At 45.7% G+C, this 24,775-nt stretch overlaps 1 protein-coding gene across 6 annotated transcripts in view; it reads left to right on the forward strand.

The window, feature by feature from the left end:
- LOC140428111 (rho GTPase-activating protein 6) overlaps positions 1–24,775 on the forward strand; it is a 1,113,012-nt gene that overhangs the window by 827,608 nt on the left and 260,629 nt on the right. For all 6 annotated transcript variants that reach the window (XM_072514181.1, XM_072514179.1, XM_072514180.1 and 3 more), the window contains one exon: positions 560–719. In XM_072514181.1, the coding sequence (XP_072370282.1) occupies positions 560–719 (160 nt within the window). The remainder of the gene's footprint in view (positions 1–559; positions 720–24,775) is intronic.

The raw sequence follows: 24,775 nt of genomic DNA on the forward strand, positions 1-24,775 counted from the left end.
ATCTGCAAATTCCAAAAGTCTGAAAATAAATGTCAGCGTGTTGATTTGTCTGTATGCAGATGGACAATAATATTCCTGAAATTATAGAAATTTCCAAAAGATTTCAAGAAGGGTTTATTAAGTTTGGTATGTTGCTGGGCAGCACAATGGCGCAGTGGTTAGCACTGATGCCTCACAGTGCTGAGGTCCCAGGTTCGATCCGGGCTCTGGGTCACTTGTCCATGTTGAGTTTGCACATTTTCCCATGTTTGCGTGGGTTTTCCCCCACAACGCAAAGGTGTGCAGGCTAGGTGGATTGGCCATGCTAAATTGCCCCTTAATTGGAAAACATTTTTTTTTTAAAGTTTGGCATGTTGCTGGCTCTGATTTTTGGGTCGGGTCAGTTCAGTTCATGAACATGCTGTACAAAAATAATGTCATGGAGTAGAGGAAACCCAACTCTCAAACGTTTTCTGAAAACCCTGGTCAACTGGTGATAGGAAAGTTGATTATGTACTCTTGCTGTGCACTGTTCTTTTTAGCGATTCCCTTTTTATTAACTATTCTTTTCTAACAACAGGGTGATTTTACGTGGAACAGCATGTCTGGCCGTAGTGTTCGACTGAAGCCGGTCCCTATTCAAAGTCTCTCAGAACTGGAGAGAGTACGTCTTCAGGAAGTGGCTTTTTACCGGTTGCAGCAGGACTATGACTTGGGATGCCAGGTTACTGTTCCAAAAGGTAAGACCGAGTTGCAGATTAAGATTGCTACTAATTTTGTTTCGTAGGCTGTCGCATTAATAAACAAACATACAAATTAGGAGAAAGAGTAGGCCATTCGGCCCCTCGAGCCTGCTTTGCCATTCAATAATATCATGACTGATCTGACTGTGGCCTCAACGCCACTTTCCTGCTTACCCCTTATATACTTAGATTCTTGACAAAGTCAATCTGCCGCTATCTTAAAAATGTTTCTATATTTTATAATAATTGTTGGTTAAACTATTAGAAGTTTATTTACATGTGGTGATAATGACAGAAGATAGTAGGTTCTGTACCTTGGGTATTAATCCTCCAGGATTGTCCTGGAGTCTCCGGCAATTGAAGATAATCTTCTGAAAACATGGGGCGAGATTCTCCGACCCCCGCCGGGTCGGAGAATCGCCGGGGGCTGGCGTGAATCCCGCCCCTGCCGGTTGCCGAATTCTCCACCGCCGGATAAACCATCTACCTTACCGGCGGGACAAGGCGGTGCGGGAAGGCTCTGGCTTCCTGGGGGGGGCGCGGGGCGATCTGGCCCCGGGGGGTGCCCCCACGGTGGCCTGGCCCATGATCGGGACCCACCGATCCGCGGGCGGGCCTGTGCCATGGGGGCACTCTTTTCCTTCCGCCTTCGCCACGGTCTCCACCATGGTGGAGGCGGAAGAGACTCCCTCCACTGCGCATGCGCGGGAATGCCGTCAGCGGCCGCTGACGCTCCCGCGCATGCGCCACCCGGAGATGTCATTTCCGCGCCAGCTGGCGGGGCACCAAAGGCCTTTTCTACCAGCTGGCGGGGAGGAATTTCGTCCGGCGCCGACCTAGCCCCTTAAGGTTGGGGCTCGGCCCCCAAAGATGCGGAGCATTCCGCACCTTTGAGGCGGCGCGATGCCCGATTGATTTACGCCGTTTTGGGCGCCAGTCGGCGGACATCGCGCTGTTTCCGGAGAATTTCGCCCATGATGTGGAGATGCTGGCATTGGACTTCACAGTAAGAAGTCTTACAACACCAGGTTAAAGTCCAACAGGTTTATTTCGAATCACTAGCTTTCGCAGTGCTGCTCCTTCCTCAGCTAAATGAAAATTACTCTTCTGAAAACAGTCCAGGGAGGAAAATCATTGGGGCATTAAATAAAAAAATTTCAATACATTTGTTTTGCTTATAAAAAGATTGGCGATCGGGAGAAAAAAATGGCTTTGTGACTAATGGATAAGGAAGAATCTGTTTGTTTGCTTTCCAATTGGAGCAGGAATTCAAGGGAAGGATGCTCGGTGTATTAATCAGCCTGAAAATCCTTCCAGTACTTCACGCTATTCTCCAAGGGAAGAGTGCTATGAATCAAGCAAAAGCCTGACACAATCATACTCTCAGATTCATACCTTAACAGATAATGCCCAGACACCACCATCACCATCCCTGTATATGTTCTCTTCCACCAGCAGGACAGAGTCAGCAGAGTGTTAGACAGTTGGGAGGGTGTTGCGCTGGGACTCTGGATCCCATAAAGTCCTACATTTCATTGCATCGGGTCAAACATGAGTAAGGAAGCCTCCTGCTGAGTACTGTATATCCAAATACAGTAAGACCTGGACAATATCGAGGCTTAAACTGACACGTGGCAAATAACATTCGTGCCACACATGTCAGGCAATAATCATCTCCAACAAGAGAAAATCTAACCATCACCCCTTGACATTCAGTGGCATTACCATTGCTGACTCCTGGGGGTTAGCATAGACCAGAAACTGAACTGGACTAGCCATATAAATGCTGTGGTTACCAGAGCAGGTCAGAGGCTAGGAATGCTGCAGCAAATAACTCTCCTCCTGACTCCCAAAGCCTGTCATAGAAACGTAGAAAATAGGAGCTGGATGAGCCCATTCATCCCTCTGAGCCTGCTCCGCCATTTATTATGATTATGGTTGATCATCCAACTGAATAGCCTAATCCTGTTTTTTTTTTCCCCCATCCCTTCACCCTAAGTGCTATACCTAACTGTTTCTTGAAAACATGTGATGCTTTAGCTTCGACTACTTCCTGTGGCAACAAATTCCACAGGCTGACCATTCTGTGGGTGAAGACATTTCTCCTCATCTCTGTCCTAAATGGTCTACCCTGTATCCTCCGACTGTGACCCCTGGTTCTGGATACACCCACCATCAAGAATGCTACCATCTACAAAATTCAAGTCAGGAGTGTTATGGAATACTCCCCATTTGCCTGGATGAGTGCAGCTCCAACAACACTTAAAAAGCTCGACACAGGGCAGCACAGTGGTGCAAGTGGTTAGCACTGCTGCCACACGGCACTGAGGACCCGGGTTCGATCCCGGCCCTGGGACACTGGAATTTGCACATTCTGCCTTTGTGTGGGTCTCATCCCCATAATCCAAAGATGTGCAGCGTCGGTGGATTGGCCAGACTAAATTGCCCCTTCGTTGGAATTTTTTTAAATAAAAGGGTAAAAAAGTAAAGTAGTTTGACACCATCCAGGACAAAGCAAGTGTTCATTCCCTCCACCACCAATGCACAGCAGTGGCAATGTGTACCATCCACATGATGCACTGTGGGAATTCACCAAGCCTCCTTAGACAGTACTTGAAAAGACCCACGAGAGATGTCGCAATACAAAATTGGGAAAAACTCATTGCAACCTAACAGGTTCACTTTTTCAGCAGCGTCGAGTCTCCATATCTTGCAATTTCATGTCCAATCTAAGCATTGATTAACTTTTTTTCCAACCCTAAACTTGTATCCTCATAGCTTGCACTGAAGCAGCAATAAATCTCAATTCTTCCAGCCTACTTTGAATAGATTGATATTTTCTTCTCTACATTAATAGTCCATTGCATAAATTGGCATGTACAAAGCTCCACCCCACTTCAAGCAGTTGTTCTCCCATTATCATTTCTCTCCCTCTAAAGGTGATGATTTATCTGGTGGAAGGGTTTCAACTGGAAGTATTCCAATGCCTTCTCTGAGTAGCCATTCTCCTGCACGCGGACAATGAACGTTGGCAGGCAGCAACGGGTATCACAGCCAAAATGAATCATATCTTGCTCAATATCCACGCTCATGCAATTCAGCAGAAGCCAATAGGAATGAAGCAGTCAATTTTCAATCCCAGCACCATTGTGGCACTATGTTAGGTTTAGCTTGTACCAGCTAACTATCAGAGTTCAACTCTACCACTCACTGTTTCAGCTTTGTTGACGTTTCAATAATTTGCAGAATTACACAGGAGATCGTTCAGCCCATTGTTGCTATGTTGGCTCTTGAAAAGATTATCCATTAGCCCTGTGCCCTGCTCTTTTCCACATAGCCCTGAAAATATTTCTTTTTCAAATATGTATCCTATTGCCTTTTGAAAGATATCAAATTTATTTGCACCACCATTTCTTTTAAGACAATGCATTCTCCATCATCCTAAATTGCTGTGCAAAACAATATTCTCCTGGTCTTCCCTCTGGTTCTTTTGCTGACTGTCTTACATCTGTGTCCCTTGGTTACTAACTCTCCTGCCAGTGTAAACAATTTCTCCTATTTTATATATCTTAAGCCCTCATCATTTGAGTGTTTTAGTGAACAATTTTATCACTTTTGTGTAGGAAATGAATGGGAGTGATGTCACATTTATAATCTGGATAGGGTGGAAGAGGTTTCTAACAATCTGGTGAATTGAAAATGTTACAAATGCATGTGATCAGATGTTGGAGAAGGTGTGGATTAATATTTAGGTGTGATTTATGTTTGGTGATCAGAGTTTTATTTTGATATTAACTAACCCATCATTCTCTGAGGCTACGTATAAATTAGTTAAAGTAGTTGAATTTGGTGCTTCCAATATAAGTAACTATCTGTCTGGCCGTGGGCTGCTATGTGTTATGAAGATGTGTGATGATACGCAAGCCTTGATTTGTGATTGCACAGTGACTAGAATTGATGTGGGTGTGTGATGCCATCATTTTGTATTCTCATGCTCTTTCTCAGGAGAACACTGAAGTTATTGAAGGAATTACAGGCCGATTCACTGTCTGACGAACCATGAAGTGAATGTTCTGTAAGCATCTCTACACTAACCAATAGGGTGGTTAGACCTGTACTGCAGTAGAGTTTCAGGGGCACCTACAAACCATCTGATGATGGAGGGATCACCCATGCCCACATGTGAATAATCCCATGGAATGCCAACCTAGAAATCTGAGCTGGAGATTGTTGGGGTGATCTGGGGTGGGGTTCGAACTCAGCCCCTTTGGACTCCCAACAGAAATGCTGCCACTGGGGACAGCATGGTGGCACAGTGGTTAGCACTGCTTCCTCATGCGCCAAGGCCCCAGGTTCGATTCCGGCTCTGGGTCATTGTCCGTGTGGAGTTTCCACATCCTCCCCGTGTTTGCATGGGCTTCACCCCCACAACCCAAAGATGTGCAGGATAGGTGGATTGGTCATGCTAAATTTCCCCTTAATTGGAAAAAATTAATTGGGTACTCTCAATTTAAAAAAATAAATAAATAAAAATTAAAAATAAAAATGCTGCCACTGTAGCATGTTAAAATGCCTCCCTTTGCAGTTCACTGTTGCAATGTCCATTGAGAAGATTAATCTCGTGCCGTTAGGGCTCTTGTATCAATTCAGTATCTTCTGAAACCAGTGTTTTTCAATTTTTTTTCCGAGCGACCCATGTTTATGGAATGGCCGACTAGCACGACCCACGCCACATTCACAAAAGATTCTCCCAGAATTATGTTTTTAAAAGTCACACTCATTGTTGACACGTCTGTATTATTGAATGTAAATTTGTAAATTGAGCTGCTGTTTCACCTTAAACGATAGCTCCACCCTGACACATTGATAAAGGTTGTAACTCAGGATTATTTGATTTTTTTATTTCTTCACACCCATTGTTAGCATTTGGAGAATTGCCCGCAAGTGCTGGAAAGATTACCAGGCTCAATATTGCACAGTTTTAACAACGTCATGTTCACGCGTTCAAAACGTAACACGACCTCGGATAGGAAATTAAACTCAAAACTTCAACTTCAGAAACAGGAGCCCGAACTGTTGAACGAAAAACACGGTCACACAGAATGTCTCTGGATGTCTGTCAGTGCCGTTTCCCAGATAATTATATAAGAGGCTGAAAGCATGCTTAAAATAAACCAATGCTGTGCACAGCTCAGCTGACTTATATGCAAAACGCGCAGACACATTCCATTCTATACATCTGCAACATTTTACCGGCTCCTATATACATGAGTGCAGTTAGTCACCAGCCAATGCCATCTTTGGCGAACAATTCAAGCCCCGATAAAGGTAGCAAAAGTCTTTGCTATGGAGGAACCGATTCAGCTGATGAAGTCCATGTAGCCACACGGCAGAGACGGCGCTTGGGGACGAGTACGTGGGGAGAGGGGGTGGAGAGCGGCAGGGGAGGTGATTGAAAAAAAGAAGCATACTTGAATGACAAGAGCACCGGTGTGGAGAGACAATTCGGAAGTGGAAGGGGTGGACATAGGGGCATGTAGGGCTGGAGGAGGCTGCATGTCCAGCTTAACTGAGATGATGATAAAAGGGGCACAGGGATTGTTAGTGACACACTGAACTCAAGAAATAATTGGATTGGATTGGATTGGATTTGTTTATTGTCACGTGTACCGAGGTACAGTGAAAAGTATTTTTCTGCGAGCAGCTCAACAGATCATTAAGTACATGAGAAGAAAAGGGAATAAAAGAAAATACATAATAGGGCAACACAACATATACAATGTAACTACAAAAGCACTGGCATCGGATGAAGCATACAGGGTGTAGTGTTCATGAAATCAGTCCATAAGAGGGTCATTTAGGAGTCTGGTGACAGTGGGGAAGAAGCTGTTTTTGAGTCTGTACGTGCGTGTTCTCCGACTTCTGTATCTCCTGCCCGATGGAAGAAGTTGGAAGAGTGAGTAAGCCGGGTGGGAGGGATCTTTGATTATACTGCCCGCTTTCCCCAGGCAGCGGGAGGTGTAGATGGAGTCAATGGATGGGAGGCAGGTTCGTGTGATGGACTGGGCGGTGTTCACGACTCGCTGAAGTTTCTTGCGATCCTGGGCCGAGCAGTTGCCATACCAGGCTGTGATGCAGCCTGATAGGATGCTTTCTATGGTGCATCTGTAAAAGTTGGTAAGAGTCAATGTGGACATGCCGAATTTCCTTAGTTTCCTGAGGCAGTATAGGTGCTGTTGTGCTTTCTTGGTGGTAGCGTCGACGTGGGTGGACCAGGACAGATTTTTGGAGATGTGCACCCCTAGGAATTTGAAACTGCTAACCATCTCCACCTCTGCCCCGTTGATGCTGACAGGGGTGTGTACAGTACTTTGCTTCCTGAAGTCAATTACCAGCTCTTTAGTTTTGCTGGCATTGAGGGAGAGATTGTTGTCGCTGCACCACTCCACTAGGTTCTCTATCTCCCTCCTGTATTCGGACTCATCGTTATTCGAGATCCGGCCCACTATGGTCGTATCGTCAGCAAACTTGTAGATGGAGTTGGAACCAGGTTTTGCCATGCAGTCGTGTGTGTACAGGGAGTCGAGTAGGGGGCTAAGTACGCAGCCTTGCGGGGCGCCGGTGTTGAGGACTATTGTGGAGGAGGTGTTGTTGTTCATTCTTATTGATTGTGGTCTGTGGGTCAGAAAATCCAGGATCCAGTTGCAGAGTGGGGAGCCAAGTCCTAGGTTTTGGAGCTTTGATATGAGCTTGGCTGGGATTATGGTGTTGAAGGCGGAGCTGTAGTCAATAAATAGGAGTCTAATGTAGGAGTCCTTGTTTTCGAGATGCTCTAGGGATGAGTGTAGGGCCAGGGAAATGGTGTCTGATGTGGACCGGTTGCAGCGGTATGCGAATTGCAGTGGATAATACAGATCCTGGCGCTGATCACAGTAGCAGGAAATGTCAGCCAAAGAGAATTTTAATGGTCTCTGACCGCAAACTGCCCAACTACACTCTGGCCCAGAGAGGCAAGGAAGTCCACAGCATCGGCTTCTTCACCAACCTCACGCGGTCACACGCTGTAACACAGAGAATTAACCGAGAGAGAAAATGGTAAACATGATTAGGCAATATTTTAGGATCATTTTGGTGACCTATTGGTGACCCATGCCGCACCATCCGGCGACCCATCCACGGGTTGCGACCCCCACTTTGAATATCACTGTTCTAAGACCAGCACCAATGCAAACTCCATTTTTGTGTCCTTCAGCTTTACTTTCACCTCTTCAATAAAAGTAATTGAATGTTGGGCACGCTATACACTAAACCTCAGCCACACCCAAGTCGCACTGTCCTTTTATTCCAATTCCCTGATTTCACTTTGTCAAGACGGCTGTGATTAATCTGAATTTTGGATTTTGTTTGTGCATTTGAGTTGCCATTTGTATTTTGTCTGGCTTGGCATTGACCAAGGATTAAGGATTGGAAATGTAGCCTTCTGCTCTGTGAAACTCAGTGCCATACAACATAGTATCATTCTTCTATCACTAGATTAATGAGAATATTTTCATTTTGTAGAATTTTTTTTCACAACCTTGTGAAATAAATTTGTCTCCATAAATAAATGAGAAATTCGAGTTCTTGGTGAACTTTTTAGTAAAAGCAGCAATGCTGTTTTAAACTCTTCCCCCTTCGTTGACACGGAAACAAAATTAGGTCAATCAGTCCCTTGTGGGAACACCACTACCTGGAAGTTCCCCTCCAACTTAATCACCATGCTGACTTTGAAATGTATCCCGTCCCTTCACTGTTGTGGGTCAAAATCCTGGAACCCACTCCCTATAGCACTGTGGGTGTACCAAAATCACAGAATCTGCAACGGTTCAATAAGGCGGCTCACCACTATCTTCTCGAGGGCATACAGGGATGGGCACTAAATGCTGGCCTAGCCAGCTACTGCATCTCGTGAATTAATTTAAAAAGTTATGATTGGAGACTGTTTGCTGAAGTGTAGCTTCACTGTGTAAATTCACAATGCAAACAGCTATGAGGAAAGGGATAATGAAGTGGTCAGCAGTGGCCTACTACAATGACTTTTATATTAACATAGCACTTAAAAAATTTTTTTTAGAGTACCCAATTCTTTTTTTCCCAATTAAGGAGCAATTTAGCATGGTCAATCCACCTACCCTGTACATCTTTTGGGTTGTGGGGGTGAGACCCACGCAGACACAGGATCATGTGCAATCTCCACATGGGCAGCGATCTGGGGCCGGGATTGAACCCGGGTCCTTGGTGCCATGAGATAGCTGTGCTAACCACAGCACCGTACCACCCCCCTACATAGCACTTTTAATGTAATGTGTTCCAAAATATTTCACAGGAGTGTTAGAAAACAATTAAAATAAACACTTAGACCAGTATAGTTATATTTGAATGATGAAGTGAAATATTTACCCCCATGCAATGGAGAAAATTGCATATTTACTAACGGATGGCTGACCAGTACTGTTGAGGGGGGTTACTGTTGAGGGGGGGGGGGGAAGACTTCATTGTCCACATGCAGGAGAATGGCTACTGTGAAACAATTTCCTCCGATGGGGTAATCCAAAAGAACAGGGCATAATCTTAAAATTAGAGCAAGATCATTCAGGAGTGAAAGCACAAGTGCAGCCTCACACTCCGGGAAGTAGAAGTTTAGAACTCACATTATCTTATATTCTTTTTCTTTTCTTTCTGACTCTCATTCTCCCACTTTCTCACATATAACAAACATATAAAGCCAGAACTGCTTGTCCTTTTTTGGGTGTTATTCAACAGAATATGGCTGTTGTCTGATATTAAATCTGGTTGATGGAATGATGCTATTTTGCTCTGAGAGTTGCTCTCCACATCGCACATTATACTCCAGGGATTCAATTGCGGCTGTGCATCATCTGCTAATTACTGTTTGTTTAAATACAATTTGTCTTTAAAAGGTCACATACACAGAATACATTATTAAACTCAATCATTCTCTTTGTGGTGAAAAAAAAGAGGGTAAGATTTGAATTTCGTAGCACCTTTCATGTCCTCTGGTTGTAAAGCCTTGGGGACACCATATGAAGTACAAGCAAATGTTAGACTGCACACAGCAAGATCCCCCAATCAGTAGTGAGAATAAATGACAATCGCTAATCTGTTTTAAGGATATTGGTTAAGCAATGAACTTTGGTCAGGACATTGGGAGGACTCCCTTGTTGTTCCTTGATAACATACCATGGGATTTTTTCACCATTCCACCGAGAGGGGAAATGGTTCATGGTTCAACATCCTACGTGAAAGACGACATCCCCGATAGCAAAGCACTCCCTCTGCACTGCATTGGGTTGCCTGCTAAATATGTGCTGTATTTCTCACCTGTTGTTCACTTACCTCTGCCCAGTTTGTTCAGTCTCATAACAATCTTCTCTGAGGAAGGTCGGGACTGGGAAAGTTTTTAAATGCTCACAATCTGCCGAGAAACTCCTTGATATTCTGAATTTATTTGGATATAATTTATAAACCTAAAAATTAGTGTTCTCAGAGGGTTATTCTCAAAAACGTTAAGATGTGTAAAACTCGCTTCATTGATTTAGCATTATAATAAGAGTGGCATGTCACCATTCTCCAAAAATTCAAGCCTCTTGCAGGTTCTGTTTGGAGTAAGCGCTCAACAAGATCTAACTAAAACAGTTTATTAGATGCATGTCCATTGCATTTTCCTCATCCCACCAGCACAGGGTTGTGGCCAGTGATGCTGAGGCCCAAAAGCTAACTCTGTTTCACTGGCAAGTTGCTTGGAGGGGGTCTGCAGTTTACTAGTCTAATATAACTGAGGCTTAAGCCCCAATTTTGGTGTGTGCCTCGGCCTGACCCATTCTAAAGGGGTCATTCCCTGAGTCCAACTCTTGGCAGCAGACTGGCACCTTCCAACATCATAATTTAACAAACTGGTAAGTTTACTGAAAACATTGCAGTTTGATGTATAAGTAAAAGTGGTACGTATGGTTATAATTATTCAGGGTAGTTGGGTGATTAGTGTATATTTTGAGAGATGATGAAAGAAAGCCTTTTTCATCATCTCTTATGGCTCTTTCACAGAGGAGATTGAATAGGGCTGTGTAAATTGAAGGAAGATATTTGAATCTAAAAAACCTCAACAAATTGCCCCTCTTGTTGTTTTAAACTATTTTGCATGGGATTGAAGAAAAAATTATTCACATTTATTTTTAAACTGGTGGATTAAACTCAAATTCCACTTTGCTGATTTGCCACTGTGACTATTATTTTGATTTTGACTTTACACTGAGGCAGTTTAGTCCTTCCCATTCTACTCCGTGCAATACACCAATTTTTGGCTGGGAGAGTATGCTCAGGCAACCCTCAGACTATGATATAATTCTCCTTGGATGATTTGTTGTCCAGAACTTTGACAGCAAGTCAGATTGACTTATTCTTGATTTATTTCTTGTCCTGATGGCCAACCTGAGATTGGAAATTGAATAAGGATGGAAAAGAAAGTGTGAATCTGCATTCTTTCTCAGCTCAAATATGTGTTTGACCATGCTGTACTGCATAATATTTAACTTTGATTATCACATTTTATTTACAGAGCCCTATTTTAAGGATTCTCAGCCTGTGGCCCCCTAAGGGGTCCGTGAGATGGCCTTGAGGGGTCTGCCAAAAATAACCAGAGAATGTGCATTTGAAAAAAAATAAAACTTGCATCTATAAATTAAATTTCTAATCCAGAAGAAATACTACATTTGTCTGAATTTGTGTTGCTACCAAGAATGCCGCTGAATTCCGAAGATAATTCAATCTGTGAAGTGTTTTGAAATGTCTAGACTACATGAGCAAGTTTTTAATAATGTTAAAGATACTCATGTCCTAACACCATTTCTCAATGAGGCAGCCATGCAACCAATTGACCATTGTGGAAAGAGGTGAAGATATTGGCTATGATGGTGCCACTCATCTGACATAGTTTCCTAGACCACTTTTGCCTCGTGTTGACATGAAGCATTATTACATTGGTACTATTTGTACAACTGACATTTTTTTATAAAGAGGAATGCTTTAATTGGGAGGGACGCCATGTGACACACTACCAGAAGGACATGGATGCTTTGGAGAGAGTGGCAAGAAAGTTTACCAGGATGTTGCCTGGTCTGGAGAGTGTTAGCTATGAGGAGAGATTAAATGAATTCGGATTGTTTTTGCTGGAAAGATGGAGGCTGAGGGGAGACCACATTTAAGGTCTATAAAATTACAAGAGGTATAGACAGAGTGAATAGTCAGAAGCGTTTTCCCAGGGTGGAAGACTCGATTACAAGGAGGCACAAGTTCAAGGTGAGAGGGGGAAAGTTTAGGGGAGATATGCGGGGAAAGTTTTTCACGGAGAGGGTGGTGGGTGTCTGGAATGTGTTGCCAGTGGAGGTGGTGAAGCCAGGCACGATAGCAACGTTTCATAGAATCATAGAATTTACAGTGCAGAAGGAGGCCATTCGGCCCATCGAGTCTGCACCGGCCCTTAGAAAGGGCACCCTACTTAAGCACACGCCTCCATCCTATTCCCGTAACCCCACCTCACATTTTGGGTTTAAGATGCATCTTAATAGACACATGAACTGGTGGGGAATGGAGGGATACTGATTGTTTGGGCAATGAGTAGTAGATCTAAATAAGGAATCTGGATCGGCGCAATTGGTGATATGGAGGGCCTGTTCCTGTGCTGCAATGTTCTTTGTCACATTATTTTTGAATGTTGGTGCAAAAAATTGAGAATTGGTGTTGAGCACCTATAATTTTCACGTTAAATAGAACAAAAAAGTCAGGGCAGCAAGGTGGCACAGTGGTTAGCACTGCTGCCTCACGGCGCCGAGGTCCCAGGTTCGAATCTGGCTCTGGGTCACTATCCGTGTGGAGTTTGCATATCTTCCTCGTGTTTGCATGGGGTTCGCCCGCACAACCCAAAGATGTGCATTGGACACGCTAAATTGCCCCTTAATTGGAAAAATGAATTGGATACTCTAAATTTATTTTTAAAATTTAGTAGGAAAAAGAAGTAATAAATATATGTTCAAAGGTATAACTAAATTTATCCTGGAAAAAATATTTGTGTTTTGGGGGTCCCAAGGAAATTTTATAAAATGGCAACCGCGCCTCTGAAGCAGAAAGGTGCAGAACTGCTATCTTATTTGATCATGAGCTGAGCTTCTGGCCTCAAACGTTTCTCTCTCTCTCTCTCTCTCTCTATGCACTGCAACCGTCTGAAAACAGGGGCGGGATTCTCCGACCCCACGCCAGGTCGGAGAATTGCTGACTGGCCACGCGAATCGCGCCCCGCCGGTGCCAATGGTGCCGATTCTGCGCTCTGTGGAGAATTGTGTGCTGGCGTGTTAGTCGCGGGCCACTCTACGCGGCCGGCCGGCCGATTCTCTGGCCGGATGGGCCGAGCGGCTGTAAGAAAAGAGCCGAGTCCCGCCGGCGCCGTTCTAACCTGCTCTGAGCTGGCGGGACCTCGGCATGTAAGGGTCGGTGGCGGCCTTTTGGGGGTGAAGGGGGTCCGACCCTGGAGGGGCCTCTGATGTGGCCTGGCCTGTGATCAGGGCCCACAGATCGGCTGGCCGGCCTCTGTGGCTGGGGGCCTCCTTTCCTATGCTTGGCCCCTGTAGTCCTGCGCCATGTTGCGTCGGGGCCAGCGTGTTGAAGGAGGCCACTGTGCATGCGAGCGTTGGCACCGGTGCCACTGCGCATGTCCTTTTTGGCGCCGGCGCAACTACGGATCCCGCGACGCACAGTTCGCGCCGGGGTTTGCAGCTGGAGCGGCGCTAACCGCTCGAGCGCCGTGCTGGCCCCCTGTAGGGGCCAGAGTTAGTCATGGGAGCAGCCCATTCATGCCATCGTAAAACGCGATGGCGTTTGCGACGGCATTTATGACGGTGTGGACACTCTGCCGCGGGATGGGAGAATCCTACCCCAGATCTTCCAAATTTGGATCATCTTTATGCATCCCCCTCCCCTCACCCGAACACTGGCATCCTTAGCTTTGCCATCAGTGCCCCTGTGCTCTAAAATTCCGCTAAACATATAAAGCTCTTGCTATATGTCTTGCAATTTAGGATGTGCAATACTGTGGTAAATAATTGAAGTTGCATGTTATGAGTTCATTCTAAATTATTGATAAAATGCTTCATTGACTGATGGCCAATACGGAAAAGGAAGGATAAATGTAACTTTGTAAACATTTAAAATAAAAACATAAAATGTTTTACATACACTGTATGTCACAAAGACAACAAAGAACAAAGAAAAGTATAGCACAGGAACAGGCCCTTTGGCCCTCCAAGCCTGCGCCGACCATGCTGCCCGTCTAAACTAAAATCTTCTGCATTTCCGGGGTCCGTATTCCTCTGTTCCCATCCTGTATTTGTCAAGATGCCCCTTAAACGTCACTATCGTCTCTGCTTTCACCACCTCCTCCGGCAGCGAGTTCCAGGCACCCACTACCCTCTGTGTCACTCAGTATTTGTGACTATGATGATGGTTTGTCCACCATTGTCGATGGAGGCAGCATATGTTTTATGTCCAGATATAATAATACAGGTTGTAGGTTTTTGTATGACTTCAAAGTCTGATTTTTGGAAGGAATGTTTTCTCACGTAATGTTATTTGATTGGGCTGCTGTGAACAAAGAACATTAGACTTTGTTTTATAAACAAAGCTATTTATTACTAACACTGCATTAACAAATAACTAAAATGTCTAAGATGAATACAGCTGGAAATAAACGTCTATCATTCACTTGCACTAAAATACAGCAGAGCTACTTTAAACTGCGACTGCTGTCAACCCCTGACAAACACCTTCTGATGAAGCACATGGTACATCCCGGGTCCTGGGACTCCGTACTCACCCGACCTACTGGTCGGATGGTAGAACTACAACAATAAAACGTATGACATATGATACACATACAGATCATAGAATTTACAGGGATGATGAACTACTTGTGTTATATAGAGATAATAGTCTACCTATCATCACATCACACCTGACATCATTGGACATCAGATTGATTGAAAGACCGATCTTTACTCTCTTTTGTTTTTGCTACTTATTCCTGCCACAAGTATCCTGACCCTAAATGTCAGTTGAGATGCCACTTAAGATTAGTCTTTCGATAACCCTCATCTTCTTCAGAACTGACATTCATGAGAGCGTTCGCCAAGCTTCAACTCACCATAAAATATCTTCCTGGGCAGTCATGTTTCAGACATTCGGTAAAAGTGACCAGCTGACCTTTGTTGTAAGTTCATCTGAATCTGCCATATTTGCTCTTTAGATTATCTTTTATCCAGAATATTGCTACATCAACAAATTTTTATGGTTTCCCTGGGGCAACCAAGGTCAAAATGATTGTTTTCTGATACAGGGAACTGTAAGCAGGGGCTGTTTAGCACAGGGCTAAATCGCTGGCTTTGAAAGCAGACCAAGGCAGGCCAGCAGCACGGTTCAATTCCCGTAACAGCCTCCCTGAACAGGCGCCGGAATGTGCCGACTAGGGGCTTTTCACAGTAACTTCATTTGAAGCCTACTTGTGACGAGCGATTTTCATTTCATTCATTTCATTTCAAGCGATTCATTCATTGAGCACACAATTCTGAACTATTACCTTGTAAACCTTGAATTTTATTGACTGTTTACTGCCCCATTATGCTGACATGAAGCTGTCGTGTTGGGTACACTGGTCTAACACTGGCTGCAACTGGATGCAGCTTAGATCAGAAAGATACGCAGACCTTGAAGTTAGTTCAATCAGGTTTATTGAACTAATAGCACAGTTAGCACAGTTCTCTGTGAGTTCGACTCTGCTAATTTAAGTGTGGTTACTCTGTCTGACTGAACCAGACTAGCTCTTAGCCACCTGGTGGAGGTGTGAGATTGTAACAACACCCTTGACTGACTCTCTAGATGTTCATTAGTGGAAAGAGGTGGAGTGTGAGTGCCTCGTGTCTTTTATAGTCTGATCCCACCCCTGAGTGTCCTGCCTGCTTATTGGTCATGTCCTGTTCTCCGTGTCCACTAGCTGCTTGGCTGTATATCATTATATGTGTGTCTGCATATCATGACATCTCCCCTTTTTTTTATGTTTGGATGACATATGTGAACGTATTTACAAGAATAGGCCAATATTAACATATATACATGCAGTGGATGTGAACATATGTACATGTGAAAACAGCTGTCTAATGCGAGAACACAGAACATAGCAAACAGAACAAATGTTCACAAGTCCAGTCTCTGTGGCTTGCGTCTGATCCTGGTCAACCGCCGGAGAGGTGCTGGTGGGGACGACAGCGCCTTGATGGGCGGGATTGAAGCCTGACTGGTGGCCTTGTGAGTCGAGATATCAGGAGGGGCAAAACAACAGAAGGAAACGGAGAAGAATGTGGTTGTGGGCAGGCAACTTTGTGCTGTGCCCGTCTGTTTCGTCGCAAAACAGAACCATCAGCCAGACGCACAACATATGAGCCGGGGGCAGCCTGTCGAACAACGACAGCTGGAGCTGACCAGCCTCCATCACGGATCTTGACCCGAACAGTGTTTGACGGGGATAACACTGGCAAATCGGTGGCATGAGCCACATAGCCCTGTTTTGCCGGTCTCGGATTTGCTGCACCTTCTGCAGCACCGGGAGGTGATCCAGGTTGGGCACTTGTATGGCTGGAAGTGTCGTTCGCAGGTCCCTGTTCATCAGGAGTTGAGCCGGCGACAAGCCAGTGGACAGAGGGGTCGCCCTGTATGCAAGCAGCGCAAGGTAAATGTCAGACGCAGAATCCGCGGCCTTGCAGATGAGCTGCTTCACTAAGTGCACCCCTTTCTCAACTTTTCCGTTTGACTGCGGATAGTGTGGGCTGGAAGTGACGCGTTTGAACTGATACGACTGGGCAAGCAGAAACCATTCATGGCTGCTGAAGCACGGGCCATTGTCACTCATGACAGTGACTAGGATACAATGCCTGGAGAACGTCTCCTTACAGGCCTTGATGACGTCCGAGATGTGAGGTCTGAGAGCTTCACGACTTCAGGGTAATTGGAAAAGTAATCAATGATTAACACGTAATCACAACCATTTGCATGAAAGAGGTCGATGCCAACCTTGGACCATGGAGAGGTTTCGATTTCATGCTGCTGAAGTGTCTCCTTACTCTGCGCTGGCTGGAAACGTTGACAGGTCTCACAGTTAAGGACCATGTTCACGATGTCCTGGCTGATCCTGGGCCAGTAGACCGCCTGCCTGGCTCTGCATCTGCACTTTTCCACACCCAGGTAGCCCTCATGGATTTGACGGAGCACCAAGCTCTGGAGACTGTGTGGAATTAGAATCCAGTCCAGTTGGAGGAGGATACCATCAACCACCATCAGGTCGTCCTTTACATTGAAAAATTGAGGGCACTGCCCTTTTTGCCAGCCATTGGCTAGGTGTTGCATAACATGCTGCAAGAGGGGGTCTTTGGCTGTCTCCTCACTGATACGAATCACCTTCTCATCAGATGCCGGGAGGTGCTAGCCCACATCTGCACCTGCGACTCAATTTGCCAGATGACGTTCAGTGATTCACGAGGCACGGTGATGGAGCGAGACAGTGTATCGGCAATGATGAGCTCCTTGCCAGGCATGTAGACCAGGTCAAAGTCGTACCATTTGAGTTTGAGTAGGATGCGCTGCAACCGAGGCGTCATGTCATTAAGGTCCTTGTGGATAATGTGGACCAGGGGCCTGTGGTCCATCTCGACTGAATGTCAGCAGGCCGTAGACATAGTCGTGAAAGTTGAGAATGCCAGTGAGAAGGCCCAGGCATTCCTTCTCGATTTGTGCTTACCTTTGTTCGGTGGGCGTCATTGCCCTTGATGCGTAGACAACCGGTGCCCAGGATGAAGTGTCACCGCATTGCAGCTGGACCACACCGATGACATCCTGGCTCGCATCTGTCGAGACTTTCGTTTCCCTGTCTGGGTGGAAAAATACCAATATGGGTGCAGTGGTGTGCTTGGCTTTCAGCTCCAACCACTCTGCCTGAAGGCAGTGAACTTCTTCACTCGGTTTCGTAGGACCGTGGTGTGTGAGGCCATGTTTGGGATGAACTTGCCCAGAAAATTGACCATGCCCAGGAAGCACAATACCACCTTCTTGTCTTCCGGGACCTTCATGGCTGCGATGGCCTTGACCTTGTCTGTGTCGAGGCACACATCCTGCTGAGAGATCTGGTCTCCTAGGAACGTGAGTGTCGACATGCCAAAGCAACATTTGGCCCTGTTCAGCTTCAGGCCATTGGTGTGGACACGGCGGCATACCTGCTGGAGACGGGAAACATGCTCCTCGGGGGCCGTGGACCATATGATGATGTCATTCCACGTACACACTAATCCCTTCGATGCCCTCCATCATTTGCTCCATGATGCGATGAAATATCTTCGATGCCAAGACGATGCCAAGCGGCATACGGTTATAGCAGTACCTGCCAAACCGTGTGTTGAAGGTGCAGAGCCTTCTGCTGGACTCCTCCATCTGGATTTGCCAGAATCCATGTGACACATTTAACTTCGTGAAAATCCGTGCATGTGCCATCTCACTGGTACTTCCTCCCGCTTCAGGATGCGGTAGTGTTCACGCATTATAGTTTGGTTGAGATCCTTGGGATCAATGCATATGCGCAGGTCTCCAGAGGGTTTTTTAACCACCAACATCGAGCTGAGCCAGTCAGTCGGTTCGGTTACCCTGGAAATGACCCCCTGCTGCTGCAGTTCCTTGAGCTGTTCCTTCAGGCGCTCCTTCAGCGGAGCCGGGACCCGGCGTGGTGCATGGACCACTGGCTTGGCATCAGGTCGCAGTAGGATCTTGTACCGATATGGCAAAGTGCCCATCCCGTCAAACACATCTGGATACTGAGCGAGGATGTCATCAATGCCAGCTTGAAGATCCACACTGGAGGATGTTGTTGAATAAACCCGCTGCACCAGGTTTAGCTTTTTGCAGGCATGCGCGCCCAGTAGGGATGCCCTGTCCGGCTTGACAATTTCAAACCTTAGCCGTGCATGCGTACTCCCGTTGGAGATGAGTAGATGGCATTACCGTTATAGTCAAGGAGCTGGCAGGCTGCTGGAAGGACCTTGGGGGGGGGGGGGGGCTTCTTGATGCGTTTGAAGTCCGCCTGTGAGAGGAGGTTGGCAGAAGCACCTGTGTCCAGCTTGAACTGGATGGAGCAGCGGTTGACCTGCATCACCGCACGCCATTCGTCTTCTTCCGAATCCACAGCGAGGATGGATTGAATGCGAGATGAGTTCAGTGTGGCATGTTCACGTGTGGTAATGATGCCCACTTGGTAGGCGGACTCCAGGCACTCTTACTCTGGATCCGTTGTACTGCCAGGATCAGAACCCTGTAATCATCATTGCACATTCTGGATGCGCCGTCGTCTGAATTGGGAGCTCTGGCCTCTGACTGGTGGTGCAGACCTGCACAAGGCTGCGTAGTGTCCAGGTTTCCCACAGTTTAAACATCGCCTGCCTCTTGCAGGGCAGTGTCCCTTTAAGTGGGCGTTGCCACAGTTCGGGCACGTCATGATGTCGGCGTCGTATGTCGTCGCACATGCGCAGTGTGGTCAGCGGACGTGTGCACCTGTGCAGTGTGGGTGTCGGCCACTTCGTTATCCCATTCGCATCGCGCATGTGTGGGGCTCCGTGAAAAGCGCACGAGATAGCCGCTGTCTTCCATGCTGAGGCGCAGTATCTGGGAGATGGCCTGCACACTCACTGCCTTGTGGGAGGCATGGTTCTCATTTTCAGCCGATTTGTAATGGGGATGCCGATTTATTTATTTATTTATTTCGTTTTTTGCATGCTCCTGCACTGTACATGTTTCAATCTCGACTGGCAGGGTCATATGCTTGATTTTTAAGAGCTGCTCTCTCAGAGGATCAGCGTGAACTCCAAACACTATTTGGTTTCTGATCATGGAGTCAGCAATATCACCAAAGTTGCAGGACAGCGCTAGCAGGCGGAGGCTAGTTACGAAGGCATTGAAAGCTTCATCTTTACCTTGAAGACGTTATTTGAATATATAGCGCTCTAAGATTTCATTGGTGTCCACTTCACAGTGACAATCGATCTTGTCCAGGATGGTCTGCAGCTTTGTCTTGTCCTGGCCTTCAGTGAAGTTAAACGAGTTGAAGAGTTCGATGGCTTGATCACCCGCTGTTGAGAGGAGAAGCGCGATCTTTCTTGCATCAGACGCACCCTCGAGGTCTGAGGCTGCGATGTACAGCAAAAACATTTGCTTGAATGTCTGCCAGTCGGCACTAAGATTGCCGGAGGTCCTGAGCTGGTGAGGAGCCTGAATCTTCTCCATGGTGCCGGGATACATTTGCTGGTCATCACGGAACGGACTGAGGTAAGCCACCTTAAATTAATAGTCTCCTGGTATCATGTCATGTTAGGTACACTGGTCTAACACTGGCTGAAACTGGATGCAGCTTCGATCAGAAAGATACTCCAGACCTTGAAGTTAATTCAATCAGGTTTATTGAACTAAAAGCACAGTTAGCGCAGTTCTCTGCGAGTTCGACTCTCTGCTAACTTAAGTGTGGTTACTCTGTCTGACTGAACCAGACTAGCTCTTAGCCACGTGGTGGAGGTGTGAGATTGTAGCAACACGTTTGACTGACTCTCTAGATGTTCATCAGTGGAAAGAGGCGGAGTGTGAGTGCCTCGTGTCTTTTATGGTCAGATCCCACCCCTGAGTGTCCTGTCTGCTTATTGGTTATGTCCTGTTCTCTGTGTCCATTAGCTGCTTGTCTGTATATAATTGTGTGTGTCTGCATATCATGACAGAAGCCTCCAAAAGCGCTCCTAGTTTTAGACTATACATGAATTATCTCCGAGCATAACACATGATGCGGTGCTTCCAAGGTAATTGAACTTGTTCATTTCAAATGGCATGTGTTCTCCCTCATTGGACATACTGGGTGGCATATACCTTTTTGCAGGATCAGGCTGGTATAGTTTTGATCATCGGACTAAAGAAGGCTACATTTCCTCCAAAGAGGCTGGTTTAGCACAGTGGGCTAAACAGCTGGCTTGTAATGCAGAACAGTGCCAGCAGCGCGGGTTCAATTCCCGTACCGGCCTCCCCGAACAGGCGGCGGAATGTGGCGACTACGGGCTTTTCACAGTAACTTCATTGAAGCCTACTTGTGACAACAAGTTATTATTATTATTATTATTATTATTATTATTATTATTATTATTATTATTATTGGCCCATGATGACTTGATCCTCTTCACTGTGGGAAATAAGGGCACAGGCATTAGCCAATAAGAACTCTTGAACAACTTCTTCAAAGGTCTTAGCTGTTTTTAAACTCTGTATCATAAAGAATTAAAATAAAAAGTAGGTTCCATTTGTGAGGTCGCACTGAATTTCTTTTCCTGTTCTCTTTATAGATGCTGACTAACCAGTTTATTTTCAAATGTTCTATTGTTAAAATTTACAGTTGGCAAAAGATCTGGATGGGAGATGCTTTTTTGGGGGGGTTCATTATTGGGAATGTCTTGCTGGTGCCGTGTCTGCGTGGGTTTCCTCCCACAGTCAAAGATGTGCGGGTTAGGTGGATTGGCCGTGCTAAATTGCCCTTAGTGTCCAAACAAAAAAGGTTAAGTGGGGTTACTGGGTTACAGGGATAGGGTGGAGGCATGGGCTTGAGTGGGGTGCTCTTTAGAAGGGCCGGTGCAGACTCTATGGTGGAAGGGGATTCAACAATTACTTTCAAAAGGAATTGGATGAATATTTGCAGAAGAGCAGCACTAATTGGCAGCTCTTTCAAACAGAAAAGATCGGCTAAGTAGACTGAATGGCTTCCTTCTGTGCTGGCTGTTTGAAATCCCTAAAGTTGTCTGGTGCAACCCTAACTCTGTCGTGGTGCTGGGAAGTGCAACTTTCAGAATTCCAGTATTTCAGGTTTTCTTACCTAGTTCAGAGCTTCGCTTCAGAAATTTAGCAATGGTTTTGTAGATGCCTATTGCTAATAACATTGACTTCATTTTTCCTGCACTGGAACATGTCATCAAATTTGTTTCCACTTTCCACCCTTCCCTCACTTTCTCACAACTCATCTTTCACTCTTCTCTTCCTCGACTTCTCCGTTTCCATTTCAGGGATAGAATGCTGACCAATATCCACGATAAGCCCACATCATCTTTTGTGGTTACCTTGACCATTCTTCCTCATGCCCTGCTTTGCATAATATCTGTCTTTCATTTTCCCAGACCCTCGATCTGACCGCACTTGAAGAACTAATCCACTTTCCATACCACTCCCTTCTGGTATGTCTTTCTTTTTTGCTCAACTGTGGATTCCACCTCCACACTGCTTAACAGGGGTCCTTGACTGTGTCAGTTCCATTTTCCACACTTGGGCTTCATCACCCCCCCACCCCCCCTCGCAGAATCGCAACAGGATTCTCCTTGTCTTTGCCTTCCACCTCACCAGCGCATCATGGACCACCACATTCACCACCTCCTGTGTTTCCACCACCACCAAACCCATCTTCACCCTCCCCTTTCAGCATTCTGAAGGACCTGTTCCACTCCTCCACTAGCTCCTCTTCCCTTCTAAGAACACCTTTCTCACGCCTCCACCCTATCCCTCTAACCCAGTAACCCCACCTTTTTTTTTAAGACACTAAGGAAAATTTAGCATGGCCAATCCACCTAACCCACACATCTTTGGACTGTGGGAGGAAACCGGAGCACCCGGAGGAAACCCACGCAGACACGGAGAATGTGCAGACTCTGCACAGACAGTGACCCAAGCCAGGAATCGAACCTGTGACCCTGGAGCTGTGAAGCAACTGCACTAACCACTGTGCTACTGTGCTGCCCAACTACCTGACTTACGAGTATTTCCAGCATTTTATTTTTAATATTCCATATTTCACACTTTAAATAAATATAAGAAGTGGGCAGGATTTTCCACACAATCGGCCATGTGTTTTGTGGAGGCGGCCCCCGAATTGGCTGGCAGCGGGATTTCCTGTTCCGTCATTGTCAACGGGGTTTCTCGTTGAATGCACCCCTTGCCGCTGAGAAACATGGGAGTGTGTCGTTGCTGGGACCGCCAAATCCCACAGGTGTGAACAGCTGGAAAATTCTGGTCATAGTCTCTTATTCAGCATAAAAACTGTGGTGTATAAAACAGGGAAGGCAGTTGAGCTGCTTTTTGTGTCCTGAGGATTTGGGATTTATCTGTTTATACTTGACTGAAAGCATATCACCATTTGTGGTATAATTTCCATAAGTGTTGTGGTAATAAATATTTTTCTATGTTTGACCTTGTTTTATCATCTGTGGCACATTACTTTCAAGTGTAGCAGTAATGTAAACTTAGTCATAACCTATTACCTCACAGCTGTGGTATGAATAACCAGCGTGGTCATTTTTCACAATATTTGAGGTTGAAATTTTGTGGGCTGTGCACTTGTCATTAGCATTAGGAGAGTACCTCAAAAACTGAGCAAAAGTTAACTGGGTTGAAGCTGCTCTCACTAAACCAGGAATATTTACATCTTGTTAAAAAGCTACTCAAAGGACAGCCTGGTGGCGCAGTGGATAGCACTGAGAACGGCACTGAGGACCCAGGTTCGAATCCCACTTGGTCACTGTCCGTGTGGAGTTTGCACATTCTCCCTGTGTCTGCGTGGGTTTCACCCCCGCAACCCAAAGATGTGTAGGTTAGGTGAATTGGCCATGCTAAATTGTCCCTTAATTGGGGAAAAAAAAAATAATTGGTTACTCTAAATTTATGTTTTTTAAAAAAAGCTACTCCAATCTAAAAGACTTGGAGCAATCTAAAAGTAATCACATTATCCCGTTCTCTCCCCATTACCCTGTATTATTCTAAAACTAATCCCATTGCCTTTTTCACTCTCATAATGCCATACTAATCCCACTGATCCATTCTTTCCCCATAGCCTTGTATCAATTCCAAATTAATCTCACTGCCCTGCCTGCTCCTCATAGTCCTCTATCTTGCTCCACCTCAAGTATTTCCCTTCAGACAAAATGGTCACCCAAGAAGAGATGGGAGGATGGGGTTGACTAGTGTACATGTTTTGAAGAATGAAAAGCCTCTTTGCGTGCTTACCTTTTGCTTTTGAGTAACATTTATGCAGAGCTGCCTGCCAGGATGGTAGAGAACTGTTTCCCAACTATTGGGGACCCTCTACATCAGTGTTTTTGAAACTTTGTTTTCCTGGGATTCACCTTTACCAACTGGCCAACATTCACGCAGGCTGAACTTCACAGCCAACCATAATTTCTTAAATTTAACGTGACATGCGAACCTGCTTGGCCCTCACAATCTCACATGCTTTGTCATTCAACGTTACATTTCAGCTGATGATTTAGGTTCTCGCTGCATCCTTTGAAAAAAAAATCAAGTGGTGTGACTTCAAACTCACCATGCATAGTCTTCAAGTGCCTTTGAAGCTTTGAGGGTTTTCAACTTTCATTTGCCAGTACTTCCCTGCATATAACGCACATGGGCTTTGCATTCTAATTTGCATTTGCACAAATAACAAAGCCACACCTCAAGAAATCATTTTTATGCTACTTTGTTCCCAATTTCAGTTTTTCCTGTGGCTGCTCACCGGAGGTCCTTGAACTCTGCATTAAGCACACACCTGCCTGCTTTGTCCTGCCATGGCCTCTCCTGAGAAGCGCTCTTCAGCAGATTCAGTTGTGAGATCCTGACCTGTTTATGTCTCTGGCCCTCTCTCTCTTCCTTATTACAAAATGACCCATCTTCAGTTCTTCCTACAGTCCCGTTGCTTGCTTGCTGGTAGCTACAAAATGGAGGAATCTCTCGTGATGTCATGTGCAAAGCACGGACATACAGGGCGAGTAATGTTGGTGTATGTGCTGGACCCGTGACCCGCTCTCTGCGTCAGTTCTGGTGAGAAGACTCCATCATTTTGTATTTAAAGGCTG

The sequence above is a fragment of the Scyliorhinus torazame genome, chromosome 8, assembly GCF_047496885.1.
Source record: "Scyliorhinus torazame isolate Kashiwa2021f chromosome 8, sScyTor2.1, whole genome shotgun sequence".
Classification (NCBI taxonomy): Eukaryota; Metazoa; Chordata; class Chondrichthyes; order Carcharhiniformes; family Scyliorhinidae; genus Scyliorhinus; species Scyliorhinus torazame.